The following is a 24,752-nucleotide window of genomic DNA, read 5'->3' as shown; positions in this document are numbered from 1 at the left end:
ATGGAAAGACTAAAGACGTTAGGGCTGTTCAGTTTGGAGAAGAGACGGCTGAGGGGGATATGATAGAGGTGTATAAAATCATGAGAGGTCTTGAACAGGTTAATGTAAATCATTATTTACTCTCTCAGATAATAGAAGGACCAGGAGGGCACTCCATGAAGTTAGCAAGTAGCTAATTTAAAACAAATTGAAGAAAATTCTTTTTCACTCAGCGCATGTTTAAGCTCTGGAATTCATTGCCAGGGATATGGTTTCAGCAGTTACTGTTACTGGGTTTAAAAAAGGTTTGGATAAGTTCCTAGAGGTTAAATCCATAAACTGCTATGACAGTAATTAATAAGCAATTGTAGCATAATATCTATCTAATGTTTGGGTAGTTGCCAGGTACTTGTGACTTGGATTGGCCACTGTTGGAAACGGAATCCTGGGCTTGATGGACTCTTGGTCCGACCCAGTATGGCATTTCTTATGTTATGTTCTTATGTTATGTTGACTTGAGAAGAGGGGTTATGTGAGTGTAGCGACTTTGGCGAAAGATAAGTCATGCAGCTGAATTTAGGACAGATTGAGTGGAAAGATGGCTTGCCAGGAGACCTGTGAGGAGCAGGATACAGTAGTCTAAGCGGGAGGAGATGAGAGAGTGGATAAGGGATCTGGTATGGATTTAGTGACTTTGGTGAAAGATAAGTCATGGAGCTGAATTTAGGAGAGATTGCAGGGAGAGAGATGGATCACTGGGAGACCTGTGAGGAGCAGGATGTAATAGTGTAAGAGGGAGGAGATGAGAGAGAGGAAAGGGTTCTGGTATGGGTGCAGTGACTTTGGTGAAAGATAAGTCATGCAGCTGAATTTAGGACAGATTGCAGGGAGAGAGATGGATCACTGGGAGACCTGTGAGGAGCAGGGTGTAATAGTGTAAGAGGAGGAGATGAGAGAGAGGAAAGGGTTCTGGTATGGGTGCAGTGACTTTGGTGAAAGATAAGTCATGCAGCTGAATGTAGGACAGATTGCAGGGAGAGAGATGGATCACTGGGAGACCTGTGAGGAGCAGGATGTAATAGTGTAAGCAGGAGGAGATGAGAGAGAGGAAAGGGTTCTGGTATGGGTGCAGTGACTTTGGGGAAAGATAAGTCGTGCAGCTGAATTTAGGACAGATTACAGGGGAGAGAGATGGATCACTGGGAGACCTGTGAGGAGCAGGATGTAATAGTGTAAGAGGAGGAGGAGATGAGAGAGTGGAAAGGGTTCTGGTATGGGTGCAGTGACTTTGGGGAAAGATAAGTCGTGCAGCTGAATTTAGGACAGATTACAGGGGAGAGAGATGGATCACTGGGAGACCTGTGAGGAGCAGGATGTAATAGTGTAAGCAGGAGGAGATGAGAGAGAGGAAAGGGTTCTGGTATGGGTGCAGTGACTTTGGTGAAAGATAAGTCATGCAGCTGAATTTAGGACAGATTGCAGGGAGAGAGATGGATCACTGGGAGACCTGTGAGGAGCAGGATGTAATAGTGTAAGAGGAGGAGGAGATGAGAGAGTGGAAAGGGTTCTGGTATGGGTGTAGTGACTTTGGTGAAAGATAAGTCGTGCAGCTGAATTTAGGACAGATTACAGGGGAGAGAGATGGATCACTGGGAGACCTGTGAGGAGCAGGATGTAATAGTGTAAGAGGGAGGAGATGAGAGAGAGGAAAGGGTTCTGGTATGGGTGCAGTGACTGGTGAAAGATAAGTCATGCAGCTGAATTTAGGACAGATTGCAGGGAGAGAGATGGATCACTGGGAGACCTGTGAGGAGCAGGATGTAATAGTGTAAGAGGGAGGAGATGAGAGAGAGGAAAGGGTTCTGGTATGGGTGCAGTGACTGGTGAAAGATAAGTCATGCAGCTGAATGTAGGACAGATTACAGGGGAGAGAGATGGATCACTGGGAGACCTGTGAGGAGCAGGATGTAATAGTGTAAGAGGGAGGAGATGAGAGAGAGGAAAGGGTTCTGGTATGGGTGCAGTGACTTTGGTGAAAGATAAGTCATGCAGCTGAATTTAGGACAGATTGTAGGGAGAGAGATGGATCACTGGGAGACCTGTGAGGAGCAGGGTGTAATAGTGTAAGCAGGAGGATATGAGAGAGTGGAAAGGGTTCTGGTATGGGTGCAGTGACTTTGGTGAAAGATAGGTCGTGCAGCTGATTGTAGGACAGATTGCAGGGAGAGAGATGGATCATTGGGAGACCTGTGAGGAGCAGGATGTAATAGTGTAAGAGGGAGGAGATGAGAGAGAGGAAAGGGTTCTGGTATGGGTGCAGTGACTTTGGTGAAAGATAAGTCACACAGCTGAATTTAGGACAGATTGCAGGGAGAGAGATGGATCACTGGGAGACCTGTGAGGAGCAGGATGTAATAGTGTAAGCAGGAGGAGATGAGAGAGTGGATAAGGGATCCGGTATGGATTTAGTGACTTTGGGGAAAGATAAGTCATGCAGCTGAATTTAGGACAGATTGCAGGGAGAGAGATGGATCACTGGGAGACCTGTGAGGAGCAGGATGTAATAGTGTAAGAGGGAGGAGATGAGAGAGAGGAAAGGGTTCTGGTATGGGTGCAGTGACTTTGGGGAAAGATAAGTCATGCAGCTGAATTTAGGACAGATTGCAGGGAGAGAGATGGATCACTGGGAGCCCTGTGAGGAGCAGGATGTAATAGTGTAAGAGGGGGAGATGAGAGAGAGGAAAGGGTTCTGGTATGGGTGCAGTGACTTTGGTGAAAGATAAGTCATGCAGCTGAATTTAGGACAGATTGCAGGGAGAGAGATGGATCACTGGGAGACCTGTGAGGAGCAGGATGTAATAGTGTAAGAGGGGGAGATGAGAGAGAGGAAAGGGTTCTGGTATGGGTGCAGTGACTTTGGTGAAAGATAAGTCATGCAGCTGAATTTAGGACAGATTGCAGGGAGAGAGATGGATCACTGGGAGACCTGTGAGGAGCAGGATGCAATAGTGTAAGCAGGAGGAGATGAGAGAGAGGAAAGGGTTCTGGTATGGGTGCAGTGACTTTGGTGAAAGATAAGTCATGCAGCTGAATTTAGGACAGATTGCAGGGAGAGAGATGGATCACTGGGAGACCTGTGAGGAGCAGGATGCAATAATGTAAGAGGGGGAGATGAGAGAGAGGAAAGGGTTCTGGTATGGGTGCAGTGACTGGTGAAAGATAAGTCGTGCAGCTGAATTTAGGACAGATTGCAGGGAGAGAGATGGATCACTGGGAGACCTGTGAGGAGCAGGATGCAATAGTGTAAGCAGGAGGAGATGAGAGAGAGGAAAGGGTTCTGGTATGGGTGCAGTGACTTTGGTGAAAGATAAGTCGTGCAGCTGAATTTAGGACAGATTGCAGGGAGAGAGATGGATCACTGGGAGACCTGTGAGGAGCAGGATGTAATAGTGTAAGAGGGAGGAGATGAGAGAGAGGAAAGGGTTCTGGTATGGGTGCAGTGACTTTGGTGAAAGATAAGTCGTGCAGCTGAATTTAGGACAGATTGCAGGGAGAGAGATGGATCACTGGGAGACCTGTGAGGAGCAGGGTGTAATAGTGTAAGCAGGAGGAGATGAGAGAGTGGATAAGGGTTCTTCTCACAAGTTTTATTAGAATTATTAAGAATAGGAGACTTCCAGTGACGTCATGAAGCTATGAAGTCGTGTTCAGACGGGCTCCAGCCAGGCTTTAATTTAACCGACTTATAAAACTGAAATTGCACTGGTGAAAATCTTCCTGGTTCTTGTGAAACAAATGGTAGATGGTTCCTGAATGCTCTATGCTGGGTTAGAGAGGAATGACCAAGAAAACACAGAGGATTACAAGAGAGAAAGCAAATACAAGTGAATTGCAAATGGCGACGAACATCGAGCGGACAATGCAAGAAATGAAAGCCAACCTAATAAAAGAAACCTCGAAGAATGGTTCAGCAGCACTGCTAGGTAAATTAAATAAACTTCAATCCTCAATTGCCAAGATAAAAGATACTCTTCAAACCCAAAAGGATAAAGTTGATGGCCTAGAATGACCGTATAGAAGCTGAATTGATGGCAGTGAAAAAACAGAATGCCATTTTAAAAGGCCGCCTCGAAGATCTGGAAGAAGGAACACCTTGCATGTGATTGGGGTTCCTGAGGTGGTGAAAGACCTGGACCTTATTCAGCTTCTGCAGGTACGGCTGCCTGAGTCGCTCGGCCTTCCTTTGACCACGGAGCCAGTGATCGTGGAGAGGGCCCACCGGCTTGGAGAAAATAATCCGAACGCCTCTAAGCCCGGGCCTGTTACTGCTAAAACTGTGAATTTTGCGGATAAAATTAAAATGCTCACAGGGTTTAAAAAAAAAAGAAAAATCTCAAATCAACTGACATACGAGGGCTGTCGTGTCCTGCTGTGCAATGATTAATCAGACAGGCGAGCTTTTTCTTTGCTGTGTTCAGAGCTGTTTCAAAGAGATGTTTAATGTGCACTTCAATAAAGTTTTTCATGATGGTCGGTCGACTATTTTACTCTCTAAACACCAGGCGCAAAGGTTTCTGACTCCTAAAATATCTCAAGACGAGATATAAAAACGGTAATGATCTATATTTAACCATCATGTTAAGACATTTTAGGGGGGGTTTTTTCTTTCCTTTCCAAGCCATTGTGAACAGAGTGGAGACATAATAAGGATATTAATTGCCTAAACTACACGATGACGAGGAAAGTTAACAAATCTTGCAATGACCTGAAATCGATTCCGTATACATCATTTATTTTCTTTACCCAAGTTCAGCCACGCCTTAATAGCCGAGTTTTATGTTTCACGTCTGGACCTTGATGAATGAATTGGTGGTAAAGAGGAGAGGAGAGGGAAGGATTTGATGTTAATATACCCTTTCTTGGCAATGTAAAGTTTATTTGCTGACCTTAATACAGTGCGACTTCCTATACAGCTCTGTATGAATAGCATCCCAGGTAAAACATCATCTGTGGTGCAGGCTTCAGAGAAGAATCTGGCTGCCATTTTCTACCTGCGTTGCTGAAGCTGAGGGATGCGATGGAAGCCAGATTGCAGTGATCAGGAACTTGAAACGATATCCATTTAACGACTGACCAATGGAACATACATTTCCAAATAGGAGCTTTAATTCCTTGGCAAATCTCATTCTCTTTGTTGTCTATGTTTCTTTTGTTGTTTGTTGTTGTTTTGTGCTGTGGTTTTTTTGTTTTTTTTCTTATCCCCTTTTCTCCTTTTTGAATCGCGGATGGAAAGGCTCAAATACATGGTTTTAACACTGGTGATTAGCAAAAATATATGACGTTTCAGAATACATTCTGATTACTGAAGTGTTAAGAGTTGGCTTTCCATTATTTTTCTACTTTAGTGGCGTTTTGCCTTTAAGTGGCTGCTAATAAACGCACCATTTGCTTAATGCTACATTTGGGAGTAGAGAGCTGACGATAGCGTCCTTTGCAGCAGAGATGCTGTTGATTGCGTTTTGGCGGTGTGCAGTATGTAAGAAGATGTGTGTGTGTGTAGAGAACATGCTCATGTTGCAGATTGCATGGATTGTTTGTATGAATGTGCTTTTGGGAGGACGAAAGATCTTACTGCCTAGGGAAAGGGAGAGTTATAATTCTATTTGGAGAGACCTTGAGGCTGGGCAGTGTCCTGGTTTCTTTCACAGTTTGAACTCGGTTACTCTAAGGATTAAGGATGACCTTAGGGTACTTTCTTTAAATGTAAATGGACTTCAGTCTCCAATCAAAATGAGGAAAATATTAAATCTTTTTTAAAAAGCCAAGAGTAAAATTGCGTTTCTGTAATGTGTATACTCCAAATGTTTACAGTCATACATTTTTCTTGGGTTTAATGGCCAAGATAGGACAGTTATTTTCTGCCAATACAACCGGAACTAGATACCAAACCAATACAGCTAAAAACATCCAGAAACAGACTGAAGGTGTACATATTTTGATGAAAGAACTTCAGTTAATAGATGCATGGAGGTCATTACATCCTACTGAATTAGGAATACTCCAGAATGGATTACTTTCTGATATTCCCCAAACTTCGTGCAGCTGCTATTGATGTATTTATTAAATCGGATCATGCACCTATCTCGATGGATTTAGCTATCTCTGGCCATATAACATCACCATGTCAGTGGAGATTACAACCAGCATTGTATTATGATAAGGAATTCTCTTATTATTTAAAGGCCAAAAGAAAAGAGTATGTGGAACTCAACTTTACAGAGGATGTACAAGGTGATGTCTTTTGGAATGCTGAAAAGCAGTCATTACAGGACAGATTATAGTATATACTGCCCATAACAATAGGCTTAGAGATAGAGAAATCCTCTCTCTGCAAAACCAATTACCAGACTTAAAGAAAAACCATTTACAATCACTTCATCCTAATATACAAGATAATATAGTCTCAGTAGTAAAGTCCTTGAATCATTTGCTGTATCAAAGGGAAGTACAATATATTCTCCTTTATACGGCTCAGCTTTTCCGTCAGGATAATAAAGCTGGCTAACTATTAACAAGATTGGTAAAAAAAAACATTAAGCTCAAACACTACATTACTACATTGTCTGATACTGACGGGACTTTGCAAACCTAAAATGCAAACATTACGGGAATTACGTTAGAATATTATCGAACCTTGTATTCAAAAAAACCTGACAGAGAAGAGGTCCGTGAAAAATTCTTTGAACCCTTGCAATTAGTACAAATAGCAGAACAATATGGTTGGAGTTTAGCTAACCCTATCTCTCAATCTGAGATATTGTTATTTATTTATTTATTTGAAGCTTTTATATACCGAGGTTTAGCGCATGCCTTCACCCCGGTTTACATTGAAACGAAACAATGATACATAGAACAAGTAGTGAAACAAAAGTATATGCATATAACAGGTCATGGAGCAGGTTGTAACAGGAAATAACTAAAATAGTTTAAGCCAAATAACGAAAATGAATATAGAAACGAAAAACGAGGAAGGTATATACAAACTCATGCTCCAAATACAAGAAAGTATGAGTGGGAAATGAAGGAAAGAAGGGGGGGGGGAATGGGTGGGAGGTAGGGGTCGGGGGGATAGAGGGGGAGGCAGTGGGAGGAGGAAGGGGTAAATATCTGCGGAAAAGAGAAGAGGGGAGAAGGAGGTGGAGGCTTAAGGCATCACAATTGTAATTTGCTTAAATCATCATTGAAAGTCTGGCTGAAGATCCAGGTTTTCAGTTCTTTTTTGAATGATTTATTATCGATGATATTGGTGAGGTAGCATGGTAGGGCATTCCAGAGTTTTGGCCCAGCTATGGAGAGAGCTCTATTTCTGGTGTTCGTAAGCTTTGCCATGGGATATGTGGGTATTTCGAGAAGTCGTTTGTCAGAAGTTCTGGTGTTCCATTGAGGTTTGTGGGGGTGGAACATTTTACTGACTGCGGAGTTATCTGTATTGTGTACTGCGTCGTGGATGATCGTCAGGGTTTTGTATTCTATTCTCTGAATGATTGGTAGCCAGTGTAGACTTTTTAATACTGGGGTGATGTGATCTGATTTTTTATTTCCGGTCAGTACTCTAGCAGCGGCATTTTGCAGTAACTGTAGTGGTTTTATGGTGGATTTGGGGAGACCTAGTAACATTGAGTTGCAATAGTCTAGGCTGCTGAAGATCAGGGATTGTAGTACTGTTCGGAATTCCTGATGGTGGAGGAGCGGTTTTAGGTGTTTTAGTACATGAAGTTTATAGAAACCTTCCTTGGTTTTGGTTGCTATGTTTGTTTTTAGGTTAAGATCTTTGTCGATCCATACGCCGAGGTCCTTTGTTAAGCTTTTTAGAGGTATGGAGATGTTGTTGATTAGAAGAGAGTTGAGGGAGATGGTTTGGTCTGAGACGTTTCTTCCAATGAGGATACATTCAGTTTTATTCATGTTTAGGCATAATTTTAACTTGTTGAGCATGTTACTAATTGTGGTTAGGTGTTTGGCAGCAGTGCGGAGAGCGTCTTCTATTGAGTTGGTGATAGGGATGATGAACTGAATGTCGTCGGCGTACAGAAAGAAAGTTATTCCAAGACTGGAGATGAGGTGGCAGAGAGGGATTAGGTAGATGTTAAAGAGGGTGGCCGAAAGGGCAGAACCTTGTGGTACACCGGTGTCTAGAGGGAGGGGTTTTGATGAGATGTTATTCATAGTGACCTTGAAGGATCTGTTATTTAGGAAGGAGGTGAACCATTTGAGGGTGGTGCCGGAGAGGCCGATGTTTGTGAGGCTAGATAGAAGGATTTTGTGATCAACGGTATCGAATGCCGCGGAGAGGTCTAGGAGTATTAGGAGGTGGTTAATCTTGATGTCAGCACTTCTTAGAATTTCATTGGATAGGTTGGCGAGAAGTGTTTCCGTGCTGTGATTTTTTCTAAATCCGTGTTGATTCGCGTGTAGTATGTTGTTTGATTCAAGGTGTTCGTTTAGTTGGGATAAAGCAACTTTTTCTGTCAATTTGGCTAGTAGGGGTAGATTGTTGATGTTGTTAATGATCAATAACTTATCTTTGGCAAAGGCGCTGGACTTGGCGTTTCGGTGCCGTATTCTACAAGATACTTAGGGGTGAAGTAGTGTGTCCGCTTCAAACATGGATGCTAGCTGCTTTAATAGGGGTGTGTGGCATCATGACATGAATTGTGCTCTCATTACGGTCTTTCCTAAACCTGGTAAAGATTTAGTACAACAGTATACACAAGAAGAGGACACACCATAAATGTATATTTTTTATTAATGTAAACAAATAGGAAAGGAAGAGGTAGTGATTGGTTGAACCCTTGGTGTAACTATACCAAAGATTTAGTACAAGCAGGATCATACAGACCAATCTCTCTAATCAATGTACACTTAAAAATCTTGGCTTCTGTAATGGCTAATCGACTCAGATGAGTAATACCTGATTTAATAGCTGCTGATCAGACTGGTTTTGTTAAAAACAGGAATTGAGTCACTAATATTTGCAAACTGATTGAAGCTCTATGGTCTGGGGAAACATATAATCCTCAAGGGTTAGTTACAAGTCTAGACACTGAGAAAACCTTTGATAATGTCCAGTGGGTTTACATATTCTGGCTATTGCGGAACTATGGCCTACCAGAATCGTTTGTAAATTGGATAAAATTACTCTACTCTAGTCCAGAAGATAGAATATCAATAAATGGAGAAATCTCTGCACCATTTAAACTGGAGCGTATAAACTTCGTTTTACTAAAGAGACTTTGCAATTGTATACATCAATGGCTCAGTCCTGGTCTTTATCTCTTGGAGAAACTATAACTGAGAAAGATTTGGTAAAATATTTTGAATGTGCTTTTGTAACAAGCAAGGAAGCAAAGTTGCAGGAAATGCAATATAAACTACTATACAGATATAGAAATATGCATTAAGTGTCATGGTGAAAGGGGCACGTTGATTCATAACTTTATTCTGTGTCCTGTTATGTTCCAGTTTTGGAGTGAAGTATTGAGAGTTATTGAAGCTGTAACTCAGCAAAATCTACCATTTTGTGGCAAATTTCTCTTGTTAGGATCCTTATAATGGCTATGCAATCCATCTAAGAGCCTAGTAAAATGTTTGCACATCTTGACAATGTTGGCAAAAGCTTGTGTTCTCTTTAGGTGGATTAAGCCAGAAGGCCCCACACTGCTAATGTGCTACCAAAGACTTGCCGACTGGATGCAGATAGAAAGATTAGATGCCAAGTTCACTAGATGAGGATTGCAAGCTCTGGGAACTAACATTGAACCTTTTGCCCATGACACTTGTGCAGTCATTCTCTGCTAGTGGGTATTCCCCACAGTGGTGATTGAGCTGAAAGGATGCGCTCCTCCTAAACTAAATTGACTTGAACTGATCAAGGTATTTTAGGCAGCAACTTGTGTGGTTGTGTGAGTGTAGTATGGATGAATGAGGCTGAATGTTTGGCATGAGTTGCAATGAAGGAAAACCAACAAAAAAGTTTATGCACATGGCTGGGACAGCATTGTGATTTTGTAATATTGTTCCAATATTGTATAGCTACTATTTAACCTATTATTTGTACTTATTCGCTGTTTCTGTTTCCATTCTTGTGCTAAATAAAAGAAAAAAAAAGAATGAATAAGAATAGCTTTTAACAGCAAACACATTAATTCATTTTTTTTCGTATTGAAACTAATGAAATGAATTTGGGCCCCAATGAAATGAATAAATGAACTGAAAGACATTTTTTTCTTCTGCACATGCCGATATATTTGCGGGCACTTCCTCCATTGTATGCAGATCTATCTCATGAAAACCAGGACTGTTTGTGGCTCTTGATGACTGCAGTTGGATACCCCTGAGCCAGCAGGAAAAAGAGGTGATATTGTCGCTTTATAAGTCTTTGGTATAGGGCAGGGGTGGTCATCCCTGGTCCTGGAGGGCCACAAGCAGATCAGATTTTCAGGATATCCACAATGAATATGCATGAGATGAATTTGCAGACAGTGGAGGCAGTGCATGCAAATCTATCTCATGCATATTCATTGTGGATATCCTGAAAACAAGGCCTGTTTGTGGCTGTCAAGGACAGGAGTTGGCTATCCCTGATGTTAAGGGCAGGTAGCTTCAGTCCTCGAGTGCCACAAACAGGTCTGGTTTTCAAGGTAGTCACAACAAATATTTTTGAGATAGCCACAATGAATATGCATGAGAGAGATTTGCATACAATGGAAATAGTGCATGCAAATATATCTCATGCATATTCATTGTTCATAGCCTGAAAACCTGGCTGGCTAGGTGTGCCCCAAGGACTAGGTTGAGAAGCAGTGCCCGAAATGAAAGGAAAGAGGATTATATGACAAAGATTTTTAAATGTCTGTCTGCAAGGAATAGATGCACAGGAGGGGGGCTCTGAGCCCCCCCCCCCCCTCCTGTGCATCTGTAAACCGGTTTGATTTGTATCCAATGCAAGAAGATCGGTATATAAAAAAACAAAAAGAAAGAAAGAAAGAAAGAAAGAAAGAAAGAAAAGGAAGCTCAGGAGGAATCATGGGAGCAAGATGAAAGGGATAGACTCTGGAGTAATCTACGGAAATATTGGTTTATGGAAAGGGTGGTAGATGCATGGAACAGCTTCCCAATGGAAGTGGTAGAAACAAGGCTAGTAATAGCATTCAAAAAAAGTGGGACAAGTACAGGCGATCTGAAGAAGAAAGGACTCGAAAACTGAGCAGGAGAATGTGGACGGACAGACTGATGGGGTGTATGGTTTACATCCGCCTTCATGCTCCGTTTCCTTAATATTGATACTACGGCACACTGAGGCTTAAATCGTGCGCTCCCCGAGCCTATCCACACCCCACAATGACCCATGCAGCCCTGGAGAAACCGAAGCCCCGCCGAGCCACACATTACAGGCACTGGCGCCACGTGACGGCTCTTGGCTCCGCCCTTAGAATAGAGGCGGGGGCGGGAGGATGACGTCGCAGAGCCTTGGCACGCTGGCGGGTCTGACCCGGCCAATGAGGCCACGGTGGGGCGTGGTCGGAGACGTGGAATGGGTTCCGCCCAGCGGAGGTTTCGCTTTCGTTTGGGGCGCCGGTATCCCGGCCGGAGAGGGGGAGTTGGGGGAGACTCCGGGACATGGCCGGGGATGGAGTGGACTGGGAGTACGACTCCACCTGGGAGGACGACGACGACGACGAGAAGGAGATCGCGGCATCCGAGCCCGAGCAGCGCCCTGCGGCCGCTGTGCAGGTGACGCTTAGCGCTGTAGCGAGAACGTCCGGCCCTACCCCCGCCTGGCGGTGCTGGAAACTGAAAGATCCAGTGCTTCTCTCAGCCAAGCCCATCTCACCCCCCCCCTCGTAACACCCCCTCAATCCCCCATCCCATCTCACCCCCCCCCCGGAACACCCCCCAATCCCATCTCACCCCCCTCTGTAACCCCCCTCTAATCCACCATCCCATCTCACCCCCCTCTGTAACACCCCTCCAATCCCCCATCCCATCTCACCCCCCCCTCTGGAACACCCCCCAATCCCATCTCACCCCCCTCTGTAACCCCCCTCTAATCCACCATCCCATCTCACCCCCTCTGTAATCCCCCTCCAATCCCCCATCCCATCTCACCCCCCCTCTCTGTAACACCCCCCAATCCACCATCCCATCTCACCCCCTCCAATCCACCATCCCATCTCACCCCCTCTGTAATCCCCCTCCAATCCCCCATCCCATCTCACCCCCCCCCTCTGGAACACCCCCCAATCCCATCTCACCCCCCTCTGTAACCCCCCTCTAATCCCCCATCCCATCTCACCCCCCCAATCCCCCATCCCATCTCATCCCCCATCCCATCTCATCCCCCATCCCATCTCACCTCCCCCAATCCCCCATCCCACCCCCTCATCCCCCATCCCATCTCACCCCCCTCTGTAACCCCCCCAATCCACCATCCCATGTCACCCCTCCAATCCCCCATCCCATGTCACCCCCCTCTGTAACCCCCCAATCCCCCATCCCATCTCACCTCCCCCATCCCATCTCACCTCCCCCAATCCCCCATCCCATCTCACCCCCCCAATCCCCCATCCCATCTCATCCCCATCCCATCCCATCTCACCTCCCCCAATCCCCCATCCCACCCCCTCATCCCCCATCCCATCTCACCCCCCTCTGTAACCCCCCAATCCACCATCCCATCTCACCCCCCTCTGTAACCCCCCAATCCCCCATCCCATCTCACCTCCCCCAATCCCCCATCCCACCCCTCCAATCCCCCATCCCATCTCACCCCCTCTGTAACCCCCCCTATCCCCATCCCATCCCACCTCCCCCAATCCCCCATCCCATCTCACCCCCCCAATCCCCCATCCCATCTCATCCCCCATCCCATCTCACCTCCCCCAATCCCCCATCCCACCCCCTCATCCCCCATCCCATCTCACCCCCCTCTGTAACCCCCCCAATCCACCATCCCATCTCACCCCCCTCTGTAACCCCCCCAATCCCCATCCCATCTCACCTCCCCCAATCCCCCATCCCACCCCTCCAATCCCCCATCCCATCTCACCCCCCCTATCCCCCATCCCATCTCACCTCCCCCTATCCCCCATCCCATCTCACCTCCCCCTATCCCCCATCCCATCTCACCTCCCCAATCCCCCATCCCATCTCACCTCCCCCAATCCCCATCCCACCCCCTCCAATCCCCCATCCCACCCCCTCCAATCCCCCATCCCATCTCACATCCCCCATCCCATCTCACCTCCCCCCCAATCCCCCATCCCATCCCACCTCCCCCAATCCCCCATCCCATCCCACCTCCCCCAATCCCCCATCCCACCCCCTCCAATCCCCCATCCCATCTCACCTCCCCCCAATCCCCCATCCCACCCCCTCCAATCCCCCATCCCTTCTCACCTCCCCCAATCCCCCATCCCATCTCACCTCCCCCAATCCCCCATCCCACCCCCTCCAATCCCCCATCCCATCTCACCTGCAGCCCCCGTCCATCTCTTCTGTATTCCTTCCTCATCCTGTGTCCCTCCCCTGTCTCTCTCCTTTCCCTCTCGTAGTCCAACAATCCCGTCCCATTGCAGTCCTCAGCACCCAGGTCCCCTGTATCTTCTTTCCCCCCTCACTGCAGCCCTCCAGTCTGGAAGCAGGTAATGGGTATGGACAGTATGGCTGCTCCCCCCATCTCTTCTGGATGCTGCTGCACTCTGTACCTCCTCCTCTTTCCTGAAATCTGGGATCTTCCCGTTATCCCAGAGCCTGCGCTGGCTGCCCTGGTGGCTGGGGAGGGACCCATTAGTGTGCAGAGAGGGAGGGGTGGATCTGTAGCCCCAGCTCATCCTGCATTACTGGATTTAGCTCCCTGCAGAGTCATTAGCATGGATTATAGGCAGAGAGCACAGCAAAAGCCACTCAGTTTCAATTTCTCTTCCTGAAAAATGAAAGTTTAGAATGGGACCCTCCCAACTGAGCAAGCCAGAGGTGCCTGGAAAGTGATCCCCATTTTGTTTCTTTTCCTTTTTAATTTTATTTATTCTGTAATAAACATATTTCTGACTAATGAAGACTTATCCGGCTAACTTTGGGATATTCAGTGATGTGGCTGCATTGCTGACGCACCCGGATAACTTTAGGACTGAACTGTGCCCAGAAATGCCCCAAAGCCCGCCTCTAAGTTAACTGAGTAACTAATGAGCTGGGTTTGGAGTGTGAGTTTTCAAATCCTGCCATTTGTCCAAGCTAAGCCTGACCTTATTTTAGCCCAGGGTTGCAGTGGTTGTAATTCCAGTTGTGTGCAGCTTCCGCCTCCTGATTTCCGGAAGTCGAGCACCTGCGTGTCTCCGCTGCGCCAGCGAGCCGGGCGCGTGCAGAAGGTGGCAGTGAGCTTTGCGCTTCTTTTTCCCTGGGCTTTGCTTACATTAACCTTCCTCCCCTCTGAGGTAGAGCTGAGCATGGCCCTGGCAGAGGCTGGCCTGGGTGCACTAAGCTACTCTCGGACACAGCTGGGGAGGGAGCCCTCGGCATGGGTGGTTTGCATAAGCAGAGCTGCGTTTTTTGAAATCTGACAGTGTTCTCTGTTCCCAGGAGAGAAAGACGTCGTACTGGGCAACTTCCCAGCAAGGAATGAAGGTATTGCTTCTTGTTTTTCTGCCGTACTGCGGGATCCTGTGTGGGGCCCTCTGTCGTCTGCCAGTCCTACACCAGGTGGACAGTAGCACAGTTCCCCAGGTCCCTGCTAACAGCTCTTTGCACCTGGTTGCATGGGGCAGATGTGGGGGCCAGAAACTTGATTATTTTTTGGGGGAAATGGGGAGCTATATATTTAAATATTGTTGCAATCTCCTTTGCTTGGCCTGGTCACTAAAAAAGGTGGAATATGACTCCTAGACCTAAATGAAATCGCCAGTACTCTGTGACTAAAAGAGCCATTGCATTCACTGCTGTGCCTTTGTCACATTTGTACAGACCTAAGGGATAGTGCGATGACAGAGAGCAGGGAGATAGACAGCTCCTCTGGCTTTCTACTCTCTGTGCCTCTCTCTCCTTCCCCTTCCAAACAGCCTCACGTCCCAGCTCCCTCTGCCACTCAGAATCTTCCTGGTGCAGCGCCGGTGCAGAACCATCTCAAGGGGGTCACCAGGTGTCTCCTGCTGGCCTGTCCGCACCGTGCTTCCGGCTCTAGCTGGCCCTCCTGTACCGTGTCCGGCGCTGTTTCTCTTTTGATGCCCGCCCTCTTCTCTCTCTCCACAGGGACCCCAGCGGAACTGGAGAGTGGCGCGAGCCTTGCAGCACTACAGACGTGGCTATCCGGTGGGGCTGCGATCCTTCAGATGGCACAGGCCTCTCCTATTCTAAAGAGCGCTTCTAAGTCAATCCGTCCTTTCACTCTCTCTTAATTGCTACTCGGTGATTGAATGGGTTAGGCACTGGGGAGGATAACTGGGGATTGTCATGAGGACAGAATGTGAAATGTGGTTCTTCCTCGGGGGTGCTGTCCCGGGGGAAAAGGTCTCGTTCCTGCCTGATCCCTTGCAGAGCCCCAGACACCGGCGCTGGGGGAGTATCCCAGGATGGCATCTCTCACGTTCTTATAGCGTGAGCTCCTGTCAGCAGCAGGCTGTTATGACTTGGGGTAAAACCAAAGGATTTACTTACCCACATTGTTTTTCCTTCAGAGATTAATCCTGTCTGTGTGCTCTCGGCTGCCTGTGACTCTTTGCGGTCACCGTGCCGCCTCTTCCTACGCAGGACGGCAGGCGAGAGTGCTGCTAGGTGCAGAGGGTGTGGAGGAGGTGCCCTGCATGCACGCCGGCAGCGGGAGGGACACTGGCATCCTGCACTGCTGCCAAACCCTGAACTCTGCTTTCCCTTCAGGGTTTACAGGACCAGGAGTCCGATGTGGAGGCCATGCCCAATGTAGATTTTTACAGGAATGAGATCCGATTTATGCCCAATGGTGAGTACTCTGAGGGGAAGAGATGGGAGAGAGGATCCCTGCGATGGGAGTGGATGTCTCTGGGGAGGGGGAGGATCCCTGTGTGGGGATGGGAGGGGGAGGATCCCTGTGTGGGGATGGGAGGGGGGAGGATCCCTGTGTGGGGATGGGAGTGGATGTCTCTGGGGAGGGGGAGGATCCCTGTGTGGGGATGGGAGTGGATGTCTCTGGGGAGGGGGAGGATCCCTGTGTGGGGGATGGGAGTGGATGTCTCTGGGGAGGGGGGGGATCCCTGTGTGGGGGGTGGGAGGGGATGTCTCTGGGGAGGGGGAGGATCCCTGTGTGGGGGATGGGAGTGGATGTCTCTGGGGAGGGGGAGGATCCCTGTGTGGGGGATGGGAGTGGATGTCTCTGGGGAGGGGGAGGATCCCTGTGTGGGGGATGGGAGTGGATGTCTCTGGGGAGGGGGGAGGATCCCTGTGTGGGGATGGGAGGGGGGGAGGATCCTTGTGTGGGGATGGGAGTGGATGTCTCTGGGGAGGGTCCCTGTGTGGGGCTGGGAGTGGATGTCTCTGGGAAGGGGAGGGGGGAGGATCCCTGTGTGGGGCTGGGAGTGGATGTCTCTGGGGAGGGGGAGGATCCCTGTGGGGCTGGGAGTGGATGTCTCTGGGGAGGGGGAGGATCCCTGTGTGGGGCTGGGAGTGGATGTCTCTGGGAAGGGGAGGGGGGAGGATCCCTGTGTGGGGATGGGAGTGGATGTCTCTGGGGAGGGGGGAGGATCCCTGTGTGGGGCTGGGAGTGGACGTCTCTGGGGAGGGGGAGGATCCCTTTGTGGGGCTGGGAGTGGATGTCTCTGGGGAGGGGGGAGGATCCCTGTGTGGGGATGGGAGTGGATGTCTCTGGGGAGGGGGGAGGATCCCTGTGTGGGGGATGGGAGTGGATGTCTCTGGGGAGGGGGGAGGATCCCTGTGTGGGGGATGGGAGTGGATGTCTCTGGGGGGGGGGAGGGTCCCTGTGTGGGGGATGGGAGTGGATGTCTCTGGGGAGGGGGAGGATCCCTGTGTGGGGATGGGAGTGGATGTCTCTGAGAAGGGGAGGGGGAGGATCCCTGTGTGGGGGATGGGAGTGGATGTCTCTGGGGAGGGGGGAGGATCCCTGTGTGGGGGATGGGAGTGGATGTCTCTGGGGAGGGTCCCTGTGTGGGGCTGGGAGTGGATGTCTCTGGGAAGGGGAGGGGGAGGATCCCTGTGTGGGGGATGGGAGTGGATGTCTCTGGGGAGGGGGGAGGATCCCTGTGTGGGGGATGGGAGTGGATGTCTCTGGGGAGGGGGGAGGATCCCTGTGTGGGGCTGGGAGTGGTTGATGCAGTGGATGTCTCTGAGCACGGTGGGGCAGGCTGCCCCATGTTGTTGTCCCTGTGCTGTTGTGTTTCATGCATGTGAATGAGGACATTTTGAGGTGTAAGCGTTGGGTTTTTCATCCCTGCTTATTCTCCACTACCCTCGTTCTTTAGAATAAAATGCTGGGCGGCTTTCACCCAGGCAGGCGGGGAGGGTAAGATCCCGGTGCCGTTCTGGCAGTGACGTTACCAGATTTCGGTGGTGATTCTGCTCCAGCCCTGCGCTGAGTGTGACCTGTGGCAGCGCCCGGATCATTTCTGCAGTAAATGGCGGATCTGTCGCTGGAGCAGATGGGGCCTGCCCCCGACCCCTGTGCATCCTTCCTGCCGGTGCTAGCTCTGTCACACAGGGAGCTGCGGAGTTCGCTTTCATCCTCCTGACATTTCCAGTGCCCTGATACCATGAGGTGATGGCCCGGAGCTGTGAGTCTGCAGCCACGCGGCCTGTCTCCTCCTCTTCAGCTCCCTGCTCTCGGCAGCACCGTGCGCACAGGCTTCTCCAGCGCTGGATATGTTGCAGCCGTAAGAAATCTCCCTCGCTGACTGGTGTTTGGGTCACTGTTTGCCCAGGGCTGCTCTCGGTGTAGCCAGTGGGCATGGAGGTTTGCTTAAAAAGCTTTCCTTGCTCTCCCTGGCACCTTCCACTACCTGAGGTCATTTCTGTCAGTTTTGCGGTCACTTCGTGCCAGTCAGAGGGTTGTGTGCGAGGCAGGGACGAGGCACTCCTGGACCAGGGTCAGGAGTCTCCAGGCTAAGGCTATAACCCGCTTATGCTCTCTTTCTTTCTGAAGGGATTAAAATCGACGAGCTGCTGGACTTCTGGCGGCAGGACTACGACGTCCTGGAGGACAAACACACCTACATCCAGTGGTAAAGATCGCAGCGCTGCCAATCCCGCTGGAAGGACCTCGGGGGCTCCTGGAGAAGCCCCTGTGTTGCTCTGCTCTCTTTATTGCCTGTGGACAGAGAGCTGGCTCTGGCTCTGGCTGGTTGCCTCTTGCTGGTTTAGCCTTGGTTGCCCTGGGGGGGCTCTTCATGTGCCCTGGTGCTGGCTGATGCCCTGCAGCTCTTGTTTTCTTATCTGTAAACATTGGCCTTGAGAATATTTTGGTGCCTGGAAAACAGAGCAGCTGTGCTTGTCAGAGGAGGGTGATCTGGGGCCAGTTTCAAGCCACTTCAGTTTGTCTGGTGCTTGTCTCGATTTAGGTCAGAAGGTGGAAGCGGGGTCCAGCTTGCCTTTCCACAGTATCTCGCGCCAGGGGAGGGCGAGGTCTTGTTCTGTAGAATAATGTTAACCCCGCACCTGCCTTTCATCACTTCCTCCCTCGCCTCCTCCCCTGCAAGACACAGTTACAGTATTTTGTCGTCTTGGTCCCGTCTCTCATTTGCTCTTAAATGTTCCGGCTTTGTTTTTAGGTTGTTTCCTCTGCGGGAGGAGGGGATGAACTGGTACGCAAAGCCACTGACGCAAAGGGAAATTCAGGTGTGGATCTTATTTTCAGTATTTGGCGCTGCGTAGCTGGAGTCTTGCCAAAGCTCGCATGAGAGGTTTTTTTTAAAGCAGGAATCCCAAAGAGAAGCAAAAGCCATGCCGTGCGTTTAGCTGCAGGTATTGCTGTGAAATAACAACACGGTGGTATCAGCATCGCTCGCACTTGGCGCACACGTCACAGGCGTGTTATACCCCGCCATCGTCTGGCGTCCCTCACGGCAGGGTTATGCTAGTAGCGTGACCTCGTACAGGCCCGCTGTATTGTAGTAGGTTGGCGAGTATCCTGATGTATGCAGCTTTCTATGGGACAAGATGTCCTAACAGTAAACCAATAAAAGCAGCAAAATCAGAAACAGCTACACGCAAAGTGCTTAAAGTATGCCAAGCGCAAATTCTTCCTTGACCTGTACGCGGTGTGCCCTGCGCTGCTCGTTGCGCTCTGCGGGTATCCGGCGTCATTAAGGTAGAGCAGGAGCCTGAGGGGGGGTGGGTTTCTCGGCTTGGATGGTGATGGCCTCTTGCTTGCAGCGAGTTCCAAGAGTTCTCTGTGCCTTTATAGGAATTCAGGAAGTCTGACGCCATCATGGCCAGGTTCCTCCACGCCTATGAACTTATGCTGGGCTTCTACGGCATCGCCCTGGTGGCTCCAGAAACGGGGGAAGTGGCCCGGGCAGAAAACTGGAAGGAGCGGTTTCAGAACCTCAACCGGTGAGAGCTGCCACGTCTTGTCTCCCTGTGTCACTGCCCGGCTCGTGGTCCCTGGTGGCTGGCTGGAGAGCTGGCCACCCGTGGCACTGCGGAGCCGGCTGCACGCCCCACGTAACAGAGGTGAGCCATCGGGCAGGCAAGCGCTGATCACCCAAAGCAGGTACCTGCTGCAGAAAGCCAGTGAAAAGGGTTTTCCAGAATGAAAATGTTGCTGTTTATCTGATATTTGTTAGACACCTCGTGATGTGCTGCAAACGGCGGCCCCAGTAGCAGAGCGGGATTTCTGTCTCTGCACTGCGCACGTCTTTTGATCGCTTGTGGGGGGGAGGTACTGCGAGATTAACCCCTGCTCTTGGTGTTTGCTTTCCTTCCCTGTCCCAGGCATACGCACAATAACCTCCGAATTACTCGCATCCTGAAGTGCCTGGGGGAGATGGGCTACGAGCGTTACCAAGCCCCGCTGGTGAGGTTCTTCCTGCGGGAATCGCTGGAGGAGGGCACGCTGCCCAACGTCAAGCAGAGCGCCTTGGACTACTTCCTCTTCACGGTCCGAAACAAGGAGCAGCGCAGGGAGCTGGTGCACTACGCCTGGACGCGCTTCAGCCCCAGGGAGAGGTTCGTCTGGGGGCCGCTGAAGAAGCTGCGCAGGTTTGAAGCTCGACGGCAGAAGGCAGCCCTGGAGCCAGGCTCCAGTGACGAAGGGGCGGGAGAAGAGGGCAACCACGCAGAGAGAGCAGGACAGGAAAGGAGGTCTCAGACCGGGCCAGAGATGAGAGAAGGTGCTCCCCAGGATCCAGCTTTCAGCCAGGAGAGCAAGTGCGAGCGAGGGAACGGCGAGAGGGATCCGCAGAGTCCCAGCGATGCAAAGAAAGCTGGAGCCGGTGAGGGGACAGCAAAAGATTGCAAGAAGAGAAAGCTTGAGGCTCGGAAGCCAAAGAGCGGCGCAGAGGCACCGGAGAAGCCCGACGAGTCCGCCATTGACAGCCTTTCCAGCAGCTTAGAAGAGATTAGCATGAGCCAGCGCTGCACGGAAACGCCAGTGGCAGCGAGAGAGGCCGGGGCGGCTGGAGAGGTGAGCGAGTCCGACCTTGACGCTACCAGAAAAAGGAGGAGAGTGGAGCGGGCAGAGGCAGAAAGGGGAAGTCAAGACGATGAGCCGAGTCCAAGCGAGCCGGAAGAAACTTCAGCAGAAGCGGGCTGTGCTGGCGAGGAGCCCGTAAAGCAGGAGGAATCGTCGCTCGGTGGTGAGGGACGGCGGACGCAGACCTCATCCGTGGGCACGGGCGCTCTGCCCCGCTCTGCTCCCGAGGAGATGCTGACTGTGGGTGAGGAAGCTCAGGTGCCCAGTGAGCCGGAAGGAACTTCAGCAGAAGCGGGCTGTGCTGGCGAGGAGCCCGTAAAGCAGGAGGAATCGTCGCTCGGTGGTGAGGGACGGCGGTCGCAGACCTCATCCGTGGGCACGGGCGCTCTGCCCCGCTCTGCTCCCGAGGAGATGCTGACTGTGGGTGAGGAAGCTCAGGTGCCCAGTGAGCCGGAAGGAACTTCAGCAGAAGCGGGCTATGCTGGCGAGGAGCCCGTAAAGCAGGAGGAATCGTCGCTCGGTGGTGAGGGATGGCGGACGCAGACCTCATCCGTGGGCACGGGCGCTCTGCCCCGCTCTCCTCCCGAGGAGATGCTGACTGTGGGTGAGGAAGCTCAGGTGCCCAGTGCAGGCCAGGTAGAGAGTACTGGAGAGCGAGCGGGGCCAGAAGGAGCCGGATGCATGGAATCGGGAAAAGCAGAGAAGCCGGAGGATCCGGGGCGAGATCAGCCAGACGGCAGTGCTGGAGAGGCTGCAGAGGAGAACAGCCCTGAGAGATCCCGAGCGTGTACGGCCACAGAACAGCTGGATGAGGCCAGCGCGCTCGACCAGCGAAAAGAAGAGAGCCCCAGGGCCGAAGCAAACGCAATGGAGGAAGGTAACTCAAGGAACTCATCAGGGAGTCCCCAGATTCTCCCGCCTACACCACAGCATAATCCAAAGGGCAGCCCTGCAGAGGAGGGGGAGCCCGAAACCTCAGCCAGCACAGGAAGGACAAGTAAGAGGACGAAGGAGAAGCAAGACTAGGGCTGCTGGAGCGAGGGGCAGCTCTAGCAAGGGAAGAGGCAGGAAACTCTCCCAGAAATCGCCCATAGGGAGCTCTCGGGCTGGATAAACTTACCTCCCTAACTTGGCTGAGGCTGCGTATCTGAATATAGTCTGCTGTCTTACAGTTAGGCAGATAAGTTTATCCGGTTAACTGAAGGGCAGCCAAATAATTCTCCTAGACTTATGTGGCTAACTAAGCGGGAGAAGTCAGAATAGCGGCAGCTTCACCCTGGAACCCCTCACGTACCCAGATAAACAGCTGCTGAGCAAGGCCGAATATTCAAACCGTCCCGCTTAGCCAGTTAAGTCGGCAGCTAACCAGCGACGTGGCGCCGAGAGGGGCTAGAGGGAGATCCTCATCTCAGGGTGACGCACGTGAAAGCAAGCGATCGTGTGCTGAACCAGAGCAGGCGTGGGGAGAGAGACTGTGCAGGAAGGAGTGCAGCAGATTGCACTCGTCTAATGTTCAGCAAGAAAAGGCTTTTCCCTGGGTTTGGTTGCTTTTTCTCTGTGTCTATGAATACCCCCCTCTGCTTGCAGTTCAGCAGCGGGCGTGTGCCACAGTCCGAGCCGGCCTCTTACAGTTTTGTGCCCCTGAGAGAGAGTTCAGGGTGAGCGAGGATTTCCGTGGTACAAGGAGCCCAAAACAGCTCCTAAGCGAGAAGAGTCCCTCCTTCCGCAGAGGATACATCCCGGAAGCTTGCCGCACGCTTCCTGCAAACTTTAGAAAACGGGGTACCCAGGGGTTACATTTGCTTTTCTGGGTTGGTGCACAAGCTTTGCTACTCTCCCCAGCCGAGAGGTGGCGAGCTCCCTGGTCCTGCAGCTGAACTCGGCAGAGACGCACCCCACGGCTCGGGGGAGGGGTGTAACGGGAAAGCTTGGGGTCTCGCTGGAACAACAGATGCGATGACCTTGGAGTCAAAACCATGGCTTGGACTCCTCCTCACCGTGCCCCTCGCATCTGGGCGCTGCCAAGGCAGGCCGAGGGCCAGCTCTCTCGGGATCTCTGTAGGAATGCCATTAAAATATATCTTCCTGCTTAAAGAAAAGGCAAATTGTTAAAAACAAGTTGGAAGTGGATCACGTGGCGGTGGCCGTGCATTGGCTGCTTGCTGATTTGTGAAGTTCTACGTCGGCGTTGCTGGCCTCGTGTTCATGGCGCAGTCACGGTCTTTTCGTTTGACGCTCTGTAAATCAACCCTGTTTACATTAAATTACCTTTGACAACTGAGGTGGCTTTCTGCTTCTTGATGCTGGGACGGGGGTTGGTGTTTTCCGGAGAAACACAAACTGCATCTTTACGTCCTTCAGTCACCAGGTGGTGTCTCTCTGCCTACTGGGGTGCGGTGGGGGAGGGGGCAGGAATAGGAGGCCTGACCACACCCGGGGGATCGGGTGGGGGAGGGGGCAGGAATAGGAGACCTGACCACACCCGGGGGATCGGGTGGGGGAGGGGGCAGGAATAGGAGGCCTGACCACACCTGGGATCCGGTGGGGGAGGGGGCAGGAATAGGAGGCCTGACCACACCTGGGATCGGGTGGGAGGGGGCAGGAATAGGAGACCTGACCACACCTGGGATCGGGTGGGAGGGGGCAGGAATAGGAGACCTGACCACACCCGGGGGATCGGGTGGGGGAGGGGGCAGGAATAGGAGGCCTGACCACACCTGGGATCCGGTGGGGGAGGGGGCAGGAATAGGAGGCCTGACCACACCTGGGATCGGGTGGGGGAGGGGGCAGGAATAGGAGACCTGACCACACCTGGGATCGGGTGGGGGAGGGGGCAGGAATAGGAGACCTGACCACACCCGGGGGATCGGGTGGGAGGGGGCAGGAATAGGAGACCTGACCACACCTGGGATCGGGTGGGAGGGGGCATGAATAGGAGGCCTGACCACACCTGGGATCGGGTGGGAGGGGGCAGGAATAGGAGGCCTGACCACACCTGGGATCCGGTGGGGGAGGGGGCAGGAATAGGAGGCCTGACCACACCTGGGATCCGGTGGGGGAGGGGGCAGGAATAGGAGGCCTGACCACACCTGGGATCGGGTGGGAGGGGGCAGGAATAGGAGACCTGACCACACCCGGGGGATCGGGTGGGGGAGGGGGCAGGAATAGGAGACCTGACCACACCCGGGGGATCGGGTGGGGGAGGGGGCAGGAATAGGAGGCCTGACCACACCTGGGATCCGGTGGGGGAGGGGGCAGGAATAGGAGGCCTGACCACACCTGGGATCGGGTGGGGGGGGGCAGGAATAGGAGACCTGACCCCACCCGGGGGATCGGGTGGGGGGGGGGGGCAGGAATAGGAGGCCTGACCACACCTGGGATCCGGTGGGGGAGGGGGCAGGAATAGGAGGCCTGACCACACCTGGGATCGGGTGGGGGAGGGGGCAGGAATAGGAGACCTGACCACACCTGGGATCGGGTGGGGGAGGGGGCAGGAATAGGAGACCTGACCACACCTGGGATCGGGGGGGGGGGGGGGCAGGAATAGGAGACCTGACCACACCTGGGATCGGGTGGGGGAGGGGGCAGGAATAGGAGACCTGACCACACCTGGGATCGGGTGGGGGAGGGGGCAGGAATAGGAGACCTGACCACACCTGGGATCGGGTGGGAGGGGGCAGGAATAGGAGACCTGACCACACCTGGGATCCGGTGGGGGAGGGGGCAGGAATAGGAGACCTGACCACACCTGGGATCCGGTGGGGGAGGGGGCAGGAATAGGAGGCCTGACCACACCTGGGATCCGGTGGGAGGGGGCAGGAATAGGAGACCTGACCACACCCGGGGGATCGGGTGGGGGAGGGGGCAGGAATAGGAGGCCTGACCACACCTGGGATCCGGTGGGGGAGGGGGCAGGAATAGGAGGCCTGACCACACCTGGGATCGGGTGGGAGGGGGCAGGAATAGGAGACCTGACCACACCCGGGGGATCGGGTGGGGGAGGGGGCAGGAATAGGAGGCCTGACCACACCTGGGATCGGGTGGGGGAGGGGGCAGGAATAGGAGGCCTGACCACACCTGGGATCGGGGGGGGGGAGGGGGCAGG

At 51.6% G+C, this 24,752-nt stretch overlaps 1 protein-coding gene across 3 annotated transcripts; it reads left to right on the top strand.

The window, feature by feature from the left end:
• The first annotated feature begins 11,580 nt into the window (after nt 1-11,580).
• OGFR (opioid growth factor receptor) lies at nt 11,581-22,928 on the top strand. Of its 3 annotated transcripts, XM_029611941.1 has the most exons (9): nt 11,581-11,772; nt 14,617-14,661; nt 15,283-15,342; nt 15,907-15,988; nt 18,158-18,236; nt 18,783-18,849; nt 19,418-19,566; nt 19,948-21,085; nt 21,266-22,928. In XM_029611941.1, exons 1-9 carry the CDS (start codon nt 11,659-11,661, stop codon nt 21,671-21,673), a joined length of 2,142 nt encoding a protein of 713 aa, XP_029467801.1. In that variant the 5' UTR covers nt 11,581-11,658; the 3' UTR covers nt 21,674-22,928. The 3 variants fall into 3 exon arrangements, with proteins under 3 accessions (XP_029467801.1, XP_029467800.1, XP_029467802.1); XM_029611940.1 differs by having other exon boundaries at nt 19,948-22,928; XM_029611942.1 differs by having other exon boundaries at nt 11,729-11,772; nt 15,283-15,438; nt 19,948-22,928.
• Nucleotides 22,929-24,752: the final 1,824 nt, after the last annotated feature.

The sequence above is a fragment of the Rhinatrema bivittatum genome, chromosome 8 (assembly GCF_901001135.1).
Source record: "Rhinatrema bivittatum chromosome 8, aRhiBiv1.1, whole genome shotgun sequence".
In the NCBI taxonomy this organism is placed as follows: Eukaryota; Metazoa; Chordata; class Amphibia; order Gymnophiona; family Rhinatrematidae; genus Rhinatrema; species Rhinatrema bivittatum.
The sequence above is the reverse complement of the archived record's forward strand: the minus strand, read 5'-3'. Positions and strand labels throughout refer to the sequence as shown.

Bases quoted from the DNA above. Each gene is read 5' to 3' on its own strand.
- OGFR (XM_029611940.1), top strand. From the start codon at position 11,659: ATGGCCGGGGATGGAGTGGACTGGGAGTACGACTCCACCTGGGAGGAC. The intron at 11,773-14,616 runs GTGACGCTTAGC...CTCTGTTCCCAG, and splicing joins GCCCTGCGGCCGCTGTGCAG to GAGAGAAAGACGTCGTACTG. The intron at 18,237-18,782 runs GTAAAGATCGCA...CTTTGTTTTTAG, and splicing joins AAACACACCTACATCCAGTG to GTTGTTTCCTCTGCGGGAGG.